The sequence below is a fragment of the Callorhinchus milii genome, unplaced genomic scaffold (genome assembly GCF_018977255.1).
Source record: "Callorhinchus milii isolate IMCB2004 unplaced genomic scaffold, IMCB_Cmil_1.0 Scaffold1, whole genome shotgun sequence".
Classification (NCBI taxonomy): domain Eukaryota; kingdom Metazoa; phylum Chordata; class Chondrichthyes; order Chimaeriformes; family Callorhinchidae; genus Callorhinchus; species Callorhinchus milii.
The window spans coordinates 113,827,541-113,843,419 of record NW_024704742.1 but is presented as its reverse complement, the minus strand read 5'-3'; the positions used below and the strand labels follow the sequence as shown (position 1 = coordinate 113,843,419).

Genomic DNA, 15,879 nt, shown 5'->3' with positions numbered 1-15,879 from the left:
CCTTCACAAAGTGACATAACCTGTGCATGGTGGGTACAGAGCGCTTATGCAGGAAGTGACACTAGTGGGGTTTCCTGCGCATGTGCAGTAAAGTTAGCAGAGCATCCAGAGGATACTGCTCATGTGCAGAAAGTGACGCCAGCAGCAACCTGATGATCTTGAGATCAGCCACAGTTTTGGACAAGAAGCTGGTTATTCAATACAAGAAGCTGAATGCCTTGCTTAGGGTGGGTCTATTGCTAAAAACCAAAGGGTGTTGTCATAGCAATGAAGAACGATTTTTAGATTTATTCCTCAATACTTAACAGCAGCTTCTTCCTTTCTTTCCATTCCCCATTACAATGAGCCATGCAATTTCTGAGATCAAAGCATTGAAATTGGGACAAACTGGTATGCCTAAAAAGAGGCATAGTCATGAGGAAACCTCTAAAGATAAAAGATGCTATTGATCATATTTAATATGATACAATGTTTAATGCTGCTTTTCTCTAGTAGATTGCTCACTATGGCTATTTTGCTTTGTAAATAATACTACGTTACATACAACAAACATAATGTCCAGTTCTAGAACCTATTAACTAATCAGAAAAATATACTGTACATACCCAGTTTTATTTTTGTCCAGAATTCTTGGAGCCAGAGCCCTGAGGTAAGCACAGGTACAAATCAGGAGTAGTATTACGCTCAGCAGGCTTTGAAAGTTGAAAATTGCAGACTAGAGGGACAGAAAAATAAATTCCATTATCCTCAATTTATGCTCTGCCAATTGCAAATTATCGCACATTTTTATAATTTAGAAAATAGGCACTCCTTTGAAAATAGGAAACAAGCAACTAGCAAAGAGTTCCCACTACACAGATAGAAATAACGGTAAATTTGAGCTTTCTGTTTTGGAATTGATATTACTTAAAATCAAATGCTACTGACACCATTGCTGATTTATCTACCATGATCAGTATCATACTTATATGCACTTTAAAAACCTTTACAAACAAATAATGTGTGACATAAACCTTTCCATATATAGCTAGTATATGTGCTGTGCACTTTCAGGCCACAGTGAATAGTGCATAGAATTCAATGAACAGAAAATACAATTGAATAGTTAGCTCTGCAGTGCAACCCTGATGGGAAGCATTGGTACTGAAGGCCAATACAAAAAGCCAATCACACGGGTATGCTGCAGCGTGACAGCTTTCAATCAGTTTCCTCACAATGATTTACAAATTTTCAGTATCTATCCGTTCAGAAATGAAAATGACCGTATTCTGGCTTTGAAATTCCTTAGACTAAAAGAACTTCATTCATTTTCTCAATCAACCTCTTGAAAAAAAATTAAATTGCACATTGTGATAATCCAGGGTGACCAAAAAGTCGTAATACCATTACAATGTCTAATAAGTCTTAAAGAAAATATGATTTTTTTAAAATAGGGTAGCTGAAAAATAAAACGTTTTGGTCACCCTGTACTAATCGAGACCAACAGATGTTCAAAGAAGGTTCATTAAGCAACATCGTCTGGGTCAGTGATGCCGTGTCTTTTGAGTTAAAGAATTCTATATTTGAAAACTGCTGCTTCAATAACAATTGTTCTGCTGACAATAAATATTGGAACATGAGAAACTCATACATTTCACATTCTGCATGGACTATTATGAATGCACGTATAATTTACACAATGCAATAAGCAAGGGACTAAAACTAAAAGTGCTTCAGAGCAAGTCAGTAGCCAAATGAGTAACCCATTTCTTTCTTCATATTGTGTTTGCAGACCACTATTCTCACCGGGAAATGCTGTTCTATGAGCAACAGCCTCAGATTCTGGGTACAAACCCATATGGTCAGTTGCCTCTCCACCTTCAATGGGAACTTACTAATTTTACTGTACTCAGTCTAGGAGACCAGAGTTTGAATATCATGACCTATTTATTAGTTAACAAGATGTAAAGCTTAATAATATGACATTCAAAATAGTTTACTTTGAAAGTTAAAACATGAAATACAAAAATAATTTGTTTAAATATGGTCATGTTATGGTCAAAGTATTTCACGTTTTACTGTCAAACAATAGACTGAAAATATAAGGATTCAGAATACCATCATTTAGACTGCCTATATTTACACAAGTAATCTTTGTAAATAAAACCAGTTGGTTTAAAATGGAATGGGTTCATACAATGTAATTTCAATATGTGCAACAATCTTCTATTGTACTGTATGAAAATGATGGAAAGAGGTCAGTAGCCTTGTACTCAGCTTCTGTATAGTCATTTACCAGCTGCAGAATTGATTCAAGCGACTGAATTCTGTAAAGGCAATTTACTACAGTAAATCTCAAGGATACATTCACTCAAATGGGAAAGACAATCATGCAAAGCCCACGGACTTTAATCCAAGACCAGATATTCAATCCTGATTAGATGCACTTCAAACAATCTACTGTTGCAGCAACACAGAAACCACTGAATCTCACATAACACCCAGTCATCTTTACTAACTTTCAATTTCCTTCTGAACCAGATTTAGGGAAACCCTGATATAACATGATTGGCTTGATCCAATGTCTCAGCGACCAAGTTATAAGCAAAGTGTGGAAAAAAGGCTTATTTCAATTCAACATTGATGTCCTTTGTTGTGTGTATACCAAAAGTGCAACTGACATCACTTCCTTTGCAAACTGGAATTGGGCCATTTTTAAGCCACAGTAGATCTATGCTGCAAGTGTGCTAGTGATAATGTTGAAGGATGCTATAAAATAATTTTCTTGTGGTTTTGCAGTTTTTTTTGAAAAGGGAGTTGATTCAGAGCTTTGTTTTACTAAGAGTCCAAACATCCATTTATTCTGTGGGTTGGGTGAAAGGAAAGAAATTATAACAATCTTACTTTAGCATTGTCTGCCTATTTTTCTCTGGTCTGCCTATTTTGTTGCAATTCCCCCCCAAATTTGTTTTGCATTATTAACACCTCTATTCTTGTTTTGTTACAATCCCCCCATTTGTTTTGCATCATTAACACATCTTTAAACCATCATCCCCTGTTCTCTACCCCATTTTCCCCTTTGACTTCTTTGCCCTGCCTCCCCCCTCTCTGTTACCCATTAAAAGCCTCTCCCTCCCAACATGCCCCAGTTCTGATGAAGGGTCGTGGATCCGAAACGTTGACTCACTTTCCTTTTTCCACAGATGCTGCCTGACCTGCTGAGTGCTCCCAGCGACTTCTGTTCTTGTTACTTTAGCATTGTTAATTTTATCCTCATAGTTTGCAAATACAAATTGGATTAAGTAACTATTATACCATATCCATGTCACTCACTATTTTAAAGCTATAAATTATGGCATTTCAATGAAAAGTACAAATATAGTTAGGTGCAAGTCCTGATAACTTAAGAGCACCATGTTATGAAATATCATTATATTGGCTTGCCAAAGTAATAGTAGAGGAACTAAAACAACAGGCCAGGAGAAAATTCACATGATATTCACATGTATCCACCAACCTCCAATACGGTTATTTCAGTAACAGCTGGTAGTATTTGATGCTCTGCTCTGAATTCTCTCCAATGTGCCAACAAGTTACACAGAGTGGGGATAGAATGGCTGAATACTCAAACACCAATGGTGGGCCAGATTGAATGGAGGACATGAGCAGGGCAGTGTCTACTTTAGATGTGTGAATATTTAGTAGCTAATATAAATGAAAGAAGCATGTTTACAGCTAACCACAGCATTTTTGTAAATGCATCTACTTTTGCATCCAGAATACATTTTGGCAACTTTTGACCACAAAACTGATGGGATATGTTCAGAAAAACAATTAACAAAAGAATATAATGATAGACAAAAAATAGACCAAGGTCCACCTGGTTTGCCTTCCACCTTCCTGGCGGTCGCATGCACATATGTTCTGAACTACCTCTGTGCTATATCCCATAATGTTATTTTCTAAAAGAAAACTATCTAGTTTGGGTTTGAAGGAATCAATACTTCCTGCTTCAACCGTCTCCCTAGGGAACCTGTTCCACAGGTTCACTATTCGCTCACTGAAATAGTGTTTCCCTACATTCCTTCTGAATTTCCCCCCCCACCTCTTCAATCAAAGGCCATGTCTTCTGGTTATTGACTGAATTTAAGACTTATTACTGATTACTTATCACTTCCAGTGAGTTATGTGCCTCCAAATAGCAAGCTATGAAAAACTGAGGCTGGTGAGATCCGCCAAATAATAATCCTTTCATTTGATACAGCGCATTATCACATCGCAAAGTACTTAACAGGATATCCTGGCAAGTGGATTGACTGTGTATTTTGTGGGCGAAATACAGTAGCCAGTTTTGCACATAGAATGTCCCACAAACAGTCAAAGAGTGAATGATTAATTTTATTTGAGAGATTGTTGGTCAGGACACTGGGAGAAACTCCCTTCTCTTTTTGAATAGTGCCATGGGATCTTTACCGTCCACCTGAACAGGTAAATGTCGGGACCTTGGTTTAACATCTCATCCAAAACATTGCATTAGAATATCAGTTTAGACTCTGTGATTCCAAGTCCCAATATGGGTCTTGAACCCCAACTTTATGACTCAGAGGTAAGAATGGTAACACTAAGCCAAGCTGACACACTTGACAAATCTCAGATTAGATGTCAAATTTACACTGAATTGTACTACAACTGATCAGATTATTTAAAAAAAACACACATGTATGTGACATAATAAATTATGATCCAGCCTGGTTGAAAACGTAATTTTCATGGAAAGGGCAATGAAATTGTAAAAATATAAATCAATCCTTACATTGGTATAGCACCTTTCATGTTGGGTGGACTTCACAGGAAAAGTACTAAGGGCGAAGTAGAGTGACCCTGTATTTTGTGACCGAATCCCCCTAACGCTGCACGAAGTGCTTACACTATATGAGTTCCAAGTTCCAAATTGGGGTTCCCTAGAAGAGAGAGACTACGTCTCAACGCACTTATAAAGTGTGATGCATCACTTATGCTGTCATTTCTAACCCGAACTCTTGCATTTCATACGATATATACCTAGGGTTCCTACCACAACGTAGGACGATCAAAGATATTCAATCCTCCAGGCAAAGCTTATCAATCAACTAATCTGAAGTGTTGAACCAGTTTTCCATCTGCAAAGTGATTGACAGGGGATATGACCCAGGTTTTTAAAATGTTAAATAACCTAGATGACGTAAATACAGACAAGTTATTTGAGTTGAACTACATGCACAGAACAAGATGTAGGTTAAAAATTAACAATCCTCAAATTAGAATTCCCCACACCCTCCCTCCCCACAGGATATTGTATATGTGGAACAGACTCCCAGCAAATACAGCTGATGCAGTGTCAGTGAATTGAACAGGACTGAATTTTTATATTGTAGGGATAACTTTAGATGGTGAAGATCAAATACTCAATACAATACTGTGGTCCCTGTACTGTTTAAGCTTAGAGGCATGTTATCTGGAGGGCAGGTGAAAATGTGACAATAAATATTTTAGAATTTGCAAGAGCAAGAGATCAAATAGCTGGAGTATAGTTTGTAACAAAGGAAACTGTGCACACTCTGTGGGACAGTTGTACTTGATAGGCCTCTTTTCATTCCTTTTTTTTCTCTTTCTCCTCTAAAATAAATTATTTCTAATTATTGGACTCAAATAGCAACACATCTTCTGCACCTCTCAGCATTTTAGTCATATGGCAGAGGCACACATTGCATCCATATTTATTAAATAAATAACATACCCTATTTTATTTTTTAATTATTAGACTATCAAACTAATATCTCTGTCATTATAGATAGATCTACAAGCTACCAGTGAAAGTATTTTTTTAAGTATTGAAAGCCATGTCAGATGGTCAGTGCTACATTTGCCGGCACCTGCCACATCTAATAAGCATGGATAGCTTTCATCTCAAATTACCTCAAAAACAGGATTTCTGCTGAATAATACATTTTTCAATTCTAGAACTGGGCAATGATCCATAGCTGTACCAAACAGTACTTAGCATTTTGCAAAAATAAAGCAGCTGTAACGGACTGAAGAGTCAGCACATTTCAGTGAATATTGAACAACATTTACTGGAGAAATCGTTTTCTTTATGGATAATAAATCTTCAATATGATGACAGTGAAGATAAACAGGTGTGAGACCTCTAACTCTGTTACACAAATGTAAAACTACACAGACTAGCATTATTTCCTTTTAATAGACTGCAGATTAAATTCTACCAAACTTGCAAGATCAATCATAGTTATATTCTTTGTGAGGATATCATTACATATCAACAGAAAAGACCCATCTCATTCTGGCTAGACACAAGTACCACAAAAAATACAGTAACCAACACCCTTCCATATGGGAATCGGTCAACAATAATTTTTGTGGTTAACAAGGTAGCATGAATTGTAAAAACAAGGGTAAGAATAAATACAATGAAAAATTTGGAAGGGATCAGGTAACAATATTCCTTATATATTAAATAGGAGTAGAAAAGGATTAAATAATTAGTGGGAAAAATTCAAACAATTGCTTACAGTAATACTATATTTTGAACCATGGAAGTGTTCTATGGTTAAGTATTCTATTTTTTTCCCCACTGAAACTAGGTTTTGAATATTTTTTTCACATTCCTGGAGTGGAGTTACAAGTAAGTCAAGTTACAAGTGGAACTATTTAAGCCTTTTCTGCTACACGTCCCCTCCACTGCCCGTCCCACCATTGTCGGTCAGACCTTCAGCTTTTCTGCCCAAACTCCCTGGAACTTGCCCCTTCCTTTGCTTCCTTCAAAATCCGCCTTGAGACAGTCCTCATTGACTGCACCTTCAGTCATTTTCCAAACTCCCCCGAATCCAACCCCCAGCTCGGTGCAAACCCTCGACTGTCCAGCGCCTTGGGACGTCTTCCCAACGTGAAGAAAACGCTGTATAAATGCAGTGGGTTCTATTTTATTGTTGTTGTTACTTAACAACAATTTGTTGTGATGCAACAGAACACTGTGACTGCAGCACTACTCATCTTTAGTGGATCAAATAGGTGAACAAAAAAGAAACAAGCTCCTTGCTCTGCTAATTTGAACTCATTACATTCACAAGAAGTTATTTTAGTAAAAATAATGTGAAGCATAAAATAATTGTTTGATTTTGACATTGAGAAATAAATGCACAAAATACATACTGGTTATAGGGAGTCTAATCATTCCTGGGAAGAAGACTTAGCTGTTGTGGACTGGCTGCAGATATACTTTAATNAAAAAAATGCACCATCATCATGTTTCAAGGTAGATGCGGTAAATAATCCTAATAATCATTGCATTTGATATAGTGCCTTTCATATTGGAAGGATTTCACAAGATGCTTCACATGATTTATTGTAAAGTTTATTCACTGTATATTTGTGGGCAAATGTGGCAGCTAAAAAATTGCATACAGCAATATCCATCGAACAGCCATGAAGTGAATCTGAGGGATTTCTGGCTTGGACACCAGGAGAAACTCCCTTCTCTTTTAGAAAACTACCACAGGAATCTTCAATGTCCACCTGAAACCCAACCTACATAGTATATTAGAAACAAAATGTAGCCACTATGAACATCTTTGTATTTCCTCCATAATCCGTTTATTTCTGAAAAACAATTCTATAAAAGGTTGAGCCGTTTGTTTCACTTCCAAACAATGGGTCATTTTCTACTGCATGTGATTCAGTTGCCTCAAATGCCATCACATTTGGCAAACTGGGGGCACTATGAGAAAATCCAGTGATCACAAAAACTAATTTACAGATTGATATATTCTATCATATTCTATTTAGTTGTACTTAGATTTACTTAATTACTCAGACGTTATGGGCTCTAGCCCCATGTGAGGAATTTGATCCCACAGCCCAGGCTGATAATCCCAATAGAGTGCTGAGGAATGAATGTAATATCCTTCATATGATGTTAATTTAAGGGACCGTCTGTATTTTGAGGTGAATGTTAAAGATCCCATGACACGATTCGAAAAGTGATGAATGTCTTGGCCAACATTCATTCCCCGGATTGGTCATTCACTTCATAGAATGATAGAAATCTGCAGTGCAGAAGGAGACCATTCGACCCATTGAGTCCATACCAGTTCTCAGAAAAAGATCGATTTAATCTTATTGTCCTGTTTTATAATAATAAATAATAATAATCCTTGCATTTCCTTGCGTGGAGTCCTGTAGCTCAGTGGTTAGAGCACTCGCTTTGCAAGCGAGAGACCTGAGTTCAATTCCAGGCAGGTCAGGGCGAGACCTTGGGCAAGTTTCCTTACTCCATACGCCTAATAATAATCCCTCCAAAAACAATAATAAATTGGTCATTTTCAATCTATGACTGTTTGTGGGACATTGCTGTGCGCAATTGGCTGCCGCATTCGCCCACAAATATACAGTCAATTCACTTTACAGTGTGTTCTGTGAAGCGCTTTGGGACGTCCTCCCGACGTGAAAAGCGCTATATCAAATGCAAAGATTATTATTATTATTTCACATCGTGGTTGTTGAGACATTTCAAAGCACTTCAAAATCATATATTGAAGGTGAGTGACTGTGTATTTTGTGAGCAAAATGTAATCCCCGAATCTCTCTCTTTCCCGCCTCTTGAAATATGCCTCCCCCCTCGAGGGCCACAATAGACTCTGTCTCCAGCCCCTCCTCAGCAGGGCATTCCACATTCCAACAACTCTACGTAAAATATTTCTTCAAAGCTCTCCTTTCACTGTTTATGGCTCCTGTAACTATGTCCCTCATAACAACAATTTGGATTTATATAGTGCCCCTCATGCTGGGTAGTGTGCCAGAGTGCATAACTTAAGAGAATTGACTCCTCTGTCAATGACAGTCAAAACCCCTCACAATTTTGTACTCTTGTATCAGATCTGCTCCATTGAAAATAGACCCAATTTCTCCAAACTAACCTCCTGAGCCCTTCATCCCCAGAATAGTCTTTACAGTATGTTTGTGGACGACACACAAATCCACTTTGCCTCCTCCAGTATTGTCTCCAGTTCCGCTGAAGTTCTATCAGCTTGTCTGGTAGACATCAGGGCCTGGATGAGTACAAACGTCCTGCAGCTGAACGTGGTCAAGATGGAAGCCATACTCCTTGGCTCCCGTCTACGTCTTCATTCCTGTGGATCTGAATTCCTCAACATCCCTGGGCTCTCCCTCAGATTCATCAAACCAGTGCGTAATCTAGGCGTCCAGTTCGACCCCCAGCTGTCCTTCCTTCCCCATATCCAGTCCCTGACCAGGACTGCCTTCCTACACGTCCGCTACATTACCCGCCTTCAACTGTATCTTAACCCAAATGCAGCCAAAACCCTCGTACATGCGTTTGTCACCTCCTGCCTGGATGACTCAAACGCTGACTCCTCACTGGTCTCCCCAGCTCCGCTATTCAAAAAATCCAGCTCATTCAGAGCTCTGCTGCCCGTTTACTTACCTGGATCAAACTCCATAGCCCCATCTCACCAGTTCTAGCCAGACTCCCCATCACCAAGTGGATCGACTTCAAGATCCTCACACTCATGTTCAAATCTCTTCACTTCTTGGCACCTCCCTACCTCTCCGACCTCCTCACTCCCCAATCCACTACCCAGCTTCTCCGCTCAACTGGTATCGGCCTCCTGCCTGTCCCTCGCACCCTCCACTCCACCATTGGAGGTCGTGCATTGAGCCACTGTGCCCCGAAACTCTGGAACACTCTCCGTCAATCTCTCCACCTTGCCCGCTCTCTCAAGTCCTGCCTGAAAACCTTCCTTTATGACTGTGCTTACGGTCACTTCCCCCCACCAGCTCGGAGTCAGGCTCCGCCACTGTTAAGCGCTCTGAGACGCTATCTTGCATGGAGGGCGCTATATAAGTGTAAGTTATTGTTGTTGTATGTCCTGTGATGTGCTTTGTAAAGTCTCAACGATGGGATAAGGCACTATATCAAATGCAAGGATTATTTATTATTATTAACATCTATCAGGTGCCCAAAACTGGATGCTGTCCTTCAATTGCGGCCTAACCAATAATTTGTACAACCTTAGTAATATTGTTTTACTGTTGTACTCTATGCCACCATGTATAAAACCTAGCATGCTATTAGCTTTCTTTGCTACCTTTATCATTTGCAATGCCACTTTCAATGTCTTATGTACCTACATTCCCAAATCTCCTTGGAGTTTGTGACTGTTTGTGAGACATTGCTGTGCACAAACTGGCTGTCGTGTTCACCAACGACAGTCACTACACTTTGCAGGAAAATCTCGTGAAGCACTTCGGAACATGTCAATGTGAAACGGCACAATATCAAATGTAAAGATTATTATAGCAATGTTTGAAAATATTTGATTTACCAATTGTGGTTTAAACAGAATAGGTGGTGAAAAGCCATGATGCAATTTGTATAGAGATCATATGTCTGTTTATTGCCCTCTTGAAAGCCGCAATGGACTTTGACCACAGGTAATAAAAAATGTCAATTGCAAGGATTATTATTTGATGTAGCTCATTATCACAGAGACATCTCAAAGCGCTTCACAGAATATACAAATATTTTCAACCGTTACTATGTGAATTGACTGTATACTTTGTGGGCGAAACGCAGCAGCCAATTGCGCACAACAGTGTCCATCCCACAAATAGTTGTGGATTGAGTGATCAAATTATTTATTTTTTTGGAAGGGATTATTACCCCTGGAAAAGCCACCAATCGACTAACAACTGGGCTCCTACTTACTGCTAGGTAAACAGAGGCAGGTGAAGTAAGGAAACTTGCCAATGCTTCACCCGGCCTGGGAATCAAACCCAGGTCCTCTCGTTTGGAGGCGAATGCTCTATTACCACTGAGCTATAGGAAGGCAGATTTTGAACTTCGTGAGTTATCAAGTCAGTCCAGGGCTCTCGACCATCCACCCCGCCCTGACCCCAGCCCCAGTCAAATATGCACTAATATTTTGTGATGCAAGTGATCCTCCAGCATGAGTAGCTGCAGGTTATGAATTTACAGGACTTGTGGAGTCCTGTAGCTCAGTGGTTAAAGCACTCGCTTTGCAAGTGAGAGACCCGAGTTCAATTCCAGGCAGGGCGAAACCTTGGGCAAGTTTCCTTACTCCACACGCCTAATAATAATCCCTCCAAAACCAAAAACAATAATAAATTGGTCATTTTCAATCCACGACTGTTTGTGGGACATTGCTGTGCGCAATTGGCTGCCGCGTTCGCCCACAAATGTACAGTCAATTCACTTTACAGTGTGTTCTGTGAAGCGCTTTGGGACGTCCTCCCGACGTGAAAAGCGCTATATCAAATGCAAGGATTATTATTATTATTATTAAAACACTGAGTGGCTTCTCACGCACCCGGTTTTGGACGATCGTATGCGGGGGGCGGGGGGGGGGGGAGAGGTATAATAATATTGATCATTGCTGAGTATCAGGGGCTGAGCCTCAGGAGATAAGCCCTGACCAGGGCCTGGCCCCGACCTCACCCCCCAACTACAACACATCAATAGACATAGAGGAGAGGGCAACACACGTGGCAGCTATTGGGAGCGGCGGTAACTGTCCGCTTACACCCAAACACTAAACACGGCCGAGGCCGACCCCCCCCCACAGCACAGGTCGAACAAACTCACAACCGCGGCTTCACTCACCATCGCGCCCACTTCATAGCCACATCACACTTCCGGCCGACCCGGACGTGACGTCTCACGCTTCTCCGCCACTCTCCTGCCGCCCTCCCCGGGCCCCGCCGGAGGCCTCGTCCAATCACCGCTCCTCTCTCTCCCTCTCTCACAAACGCACGGCGCGGCCTTCACGTGAAACGCCAGGACAGCGCGGGTAGCCCAACATTGACATTTGGGCGGTTCACGCCCAGTTGGGCGGGTTTTGTTGTGCTACCCATCAGCGGGAAACGCGTCATATTGGGCTGGTATTTGGTGGACTTTGGGCTACGAACATATTTTTATGGCTGACCGCCCTGAGCGCGCTCCTGGTCCCTCCCCACCCCCTCTCTCTCGCTCTCTCTTAACCGTCACACGCACAGTGTTGACGCTCCGCACGGCTCGGGTTCGCGCGGGACGTCACGGGAGACCGCGAGGTGACGTGCGGCCGCCTTGCGAGCGCGCGATTGGCAGTTGGTTGAGGGAGAAGGCGGCGGTGGCGGCGACTGTGGAGAGCGGAAGAGAGACCCTCAGAGGAGAGTTGGCGGTAAATGTAACACTAACATCTCTCCCCACCACCACCACCCAAAATATACTGCCAATATCGAGCCACACCGGCGCCATAGCTAAAGCCTCGCTTTTGGAGGGGGTCAGAGGTCCTGACCATGTGTTGTCTGTCTGTCTGTCTGTCTGTCTGGGGGTGGGTGACCCTGACTGGGGTCTCCCCAGGTTTCAGGCCTCACAACAGCCCGGGGTGTCGGAAAAGGGCAGGAGAAGCCCATCGCCCTCCCGCTCAAGAATTTTTTTTTAAACCTTTGACCCTCGCTCTCTCCCCGCTCCTCCTGACTGCGGCCCCCGGCTCGGTGCGAACCCCTGACTGTCCAGCACCTCGGGAGATCCTCTCGTCGGTGCGAACCCCTGACTGTCCAGCACCTCGGGAGATCCTCTCGTCGGTGCGAACCCCTGACTGTCCAGCACCTCGGAGATCCTCTCGTGGGTGCGAACCCCTGAGTGTCCAGCACCTCGGGAGATCCTCTCGTCGGTGCGAACCCCTGACTGTCCAGCACCTCGGGAGATCCTCTCGTCGGTGCGAACCCCTGACTGTCCAGCACCTCGGGAGATCCTCTCGTCGGTGCGAACCCCTGACTGTCCAGCACCTCGGGAGATCCTCTCGTGGGTGCGAACCCCTGAGTGTCCAGCACCTCGGGAGATCCTCTCGTCGGTGCGAACCCTGACTGTCCAGCACCTCGGGAGATCCTCTCGTCGGTGCGAACCCCTGACTGTCCAGCACCTCGGGAGATCCTCTCGTCGGTGCGAACCCCCTGACTGTCCAGCACCTCGGGAGATCCTCTCGTCGGTGCGAACCCCCTGACTGTCCAGCACCTCGGGAGATCCTCTCGTCGGTGCGAACCCCTGACTGTCCAGCACCTCGGGAGATCCTCTCGTCGGTGCGAACCCCTGACTGTCCAGCACCTCGGGAGATCCTCTCGTCGGTGCGAACCCCTGACTGTCCAGCACCTCGGGAGATCCTCTCGTCGGTGCGAACCCCTGACTGTCCAGCACCTCGGGAGATCCTCTCGACGTGAAAGGCGCTCTAATAAATGCAATTTGTTGTTGTGCACTCCCATTTTGTTGCTTGAAGCTCAGCTGGCGCTCCCCAACGGGAGGTACCCTCCTTAGAGTAAGATGGGCAACTGAGGTCCCCTTTAACCTGTCTGTCTGTACAGCCGGATGTTAAAGATTCCTTGTATATTTTGGGGGAGCGGCACTACATTAAAATAGGGAGTTTTTTCTCCCAGTGTCCTGGCTGACAAGCCCCCAAAGCTTTAATTGGTCGTTCATTTCAATGCTGTTTCAATTCATTGCTATGCAAATTCGCTGCTTTGTTTGCTTAAGGAATACACAGTCATTTATGCTTTACAATATATCCTGTGACCTGCTTTGAGATGCTTTTTTTTCTTCAATGGCATGAAGTATATAAAAAGCCAGGGTTTTATTATTTATTATCACCTTACTCTTATCTCATACACTCCAGGATGCTTCTTTAACCAGAAATCCATCAACACATCCATTTATCTCCCAAGGCAATCTGTCGTGTTATATTCACTATTTCCTGGGTCAGGTAGTTAGACATAGCAGGGGTTTCTTTTTTTAAAATTGTATTTCCAAAAAGAATGCCTTAAGTTTACAGTTGCTGTTTTCTTGTCCCAGAAACCATGTCGCTGTCCATAAATTTCTAAAATACACACCAACACCAAAACACCACTTTTTGGCACTTATTGAAGGATCATACCTTGCATTATTACTCGCATTCATAGTCTGCTTATGCAAACTGAGATTAAAGTAGTTAATATTCACTACTAGAGTTTTGTTCATAGAATCAGAAATTTACAGGGACAGGAAGAGGCCATTCTACCCACTGAGTCTGCACTGACACTCAGAGCAAGTTGCACTTTCAATCCGACTGCCCTGACCTATCCCCATGTCCCTTTAAGGGTGTAATTTTCATGTACCTCTCTGCTTCCCTCTTGAAACCCATAATAAATTCTGCCTCTACACTTCATTTACAGTATAAAATTAAATGAAAACAATCACCTAAACTTCTCCTATCATGAAAGCAGTGGCTCTCATGCAGGTGTTTATATACCTGTCAGTAGCCTAAATCAGGGTGATCCAAGCTTTTGGTTGCCGCGAGCCGCATTCCCTATTTGAGAAAGGTCTGTGGACTGCATCCAAAGTGGGCCAGTTGGCGGTCCACGGGCCGCATCCGGCCTGAGACCATTTCCAACATTCCAACCCGCTCCCTCCTCCCTGGTGAACATCCTCCCAGGGCAGCTGCAGGAACCGGCAGTTGCGAGGATGCAGCGCGGAGAGCCTTTACTGCGGTCTATCGGTTGTGAGAGAGGGGGAGTGAGAGGGAGAGAGGGGGGAATAGGAGGGAGAGAGGGTGGAAAGAGGAGGGAATAGGGAGAGGGGGGGAATAGGAGGGAGAGAGGAGGGAATAAGGAGAGAGGGGGGAATGTGGGGGAGAGTGGGGGAATAGCAGGGAGAGAGAGGGGGGATAGGGGGAAGAGAGGGGGGAATAGGGGGAAGAGAGGAGGGAATGGGGGGAGAGAAGGGAAATAAGGGGAGAGGGGAATAGGGGGGAGAGGGGAAATGGGGGAGAGAGGGGACAATGGGCGGAAAGGAGGGGGAAAGAGGAGGGGGGAAGAAGGGGGTGGAAGGGGGATTGGGGAAGAGGAGGGGGGATTAGGGGAGAGAGGAGGGGGGAATAGGGGTTGAAAGTGGGGAGAGAGGAGGGGGAATAGGGGTTGAAAGTGGGGAATAGAGGGAGAGGAGGGGGAGAATGGGGGGGAGAGGAGGGGTGAATGGCGGGAGAGAGGAGGGGGAAGAGCTGGGGGAGAGGAGGGGGAAGAGCTGGGGGATAGAAGTGGGAAAGAGCTGGGTAGAGGAGAGGGGAAGAGAAATGGGGGAGAGGAGGGGGAAGAGCTGAGGAGAGATGGAGAGGAGGGGGAAAGAGATGGGGGAAAGAGATGGGGAGAGGAGGGGGGAAAGAAAGATTGTGGGAAAGAGAGATGGGGAGAGAGAGAAGGGGGAAAGAGATGGGGAGAGAGAGAAGGGGGAAAGAGAGATGGGGAGAGAGAGAAGGGGGAAAGAGAGATGGGGAGAGGGAGGAGGGGGAAAGAGGGGAGAATAGGGGGGAATAGGGAGGAGAGATCCCCTCTCAAACTCTCTCAATCACCCTCTCTCAGCCCTCCCCCTCTCTGTTTCTTCCTCTCCCCCCTCCTCGCTCTCCCCCTCTCCTCTCTCTCTGCCCCCCCCTCTCTCCCCCCCCTTCTCTCTTTCCCCCTCTCTCTCCCTACCCTCCTCCTCTCTGCCAACCCTCCTCCTCTCTGCCAACCCTCTCTCTCCACTCCTCTCTCACCCCCTCCTCCTCTCTCTCTCCCCCACCCCTCCTATCTCACCCCCTCCTCCTCCTCTCTCTCTCCTCTCTCTACCTCTCCTGTCTCCCCACTCCTGTCTCTCCCCACTCCTCTCTCTCCCCACTCCTCTCTCTCCCCACTCCTCTCTCTCCCCACTCCTCCTCCCTCTCCCCACTCCTCTCTCACCTCCTCCTCTCAACCCCGTCCCCTCTCTTCGCCGCTTGCCTCTCTCCCCCCTTCCCACTCCTCTCTCCCCCCCTCCTCCTCTCT

General features: G+C 44.1%; 2 protein-coding genes across 3 annotated transcripts in view; one reads left to right on the top strand and one right to left on the bottom strand.

The window, feature by feature from the left end:
* The window catches only part of tmem167a (transmembrane protein 167A), a 29,499-nt gene extending 17,744 nt beyond the window's left edge, over window positions 1–11,755 (bottom strand). Inside the window, exons 1-2 of the mRNA XM_007899749.1 lie at window positions 11,678–11,755; window positions 606–715 (exon numbers count right to left, since the gene is read on the bottom strand). Coding sequence (XP_007897940.1) covers window positions 606–715; window positions 11,678–11,680 — 113 coding nt within the window. The 5' untranslated portion in view covers window positions 11,681–11,755. The remainder of the gene's footprint in view (window positions 1–605; window positions 716–11,677) is intronic.
* A 347-nt stretch (window positions 11,756–12,102) lies between these two features.
* The window catches only part of xrcc4 (X-ray repair complementing defective repair in Chinese hamster cells 4), a 235,000-nt gene continuing 231,223 nt past the window's right edge, over window positions 12,103–15,879 (top strand). For both annotated transcript variants that reach the window (XM_007899745.2, XM_007899748.2), the window contains exon 1: window positions 12,103–12,233. The gene's annotated coding sequence lies outside the window, so the exon portion shown is untranslated. The remainder of the gene's footprint in view (window positions 12,234–15,879) is intronic.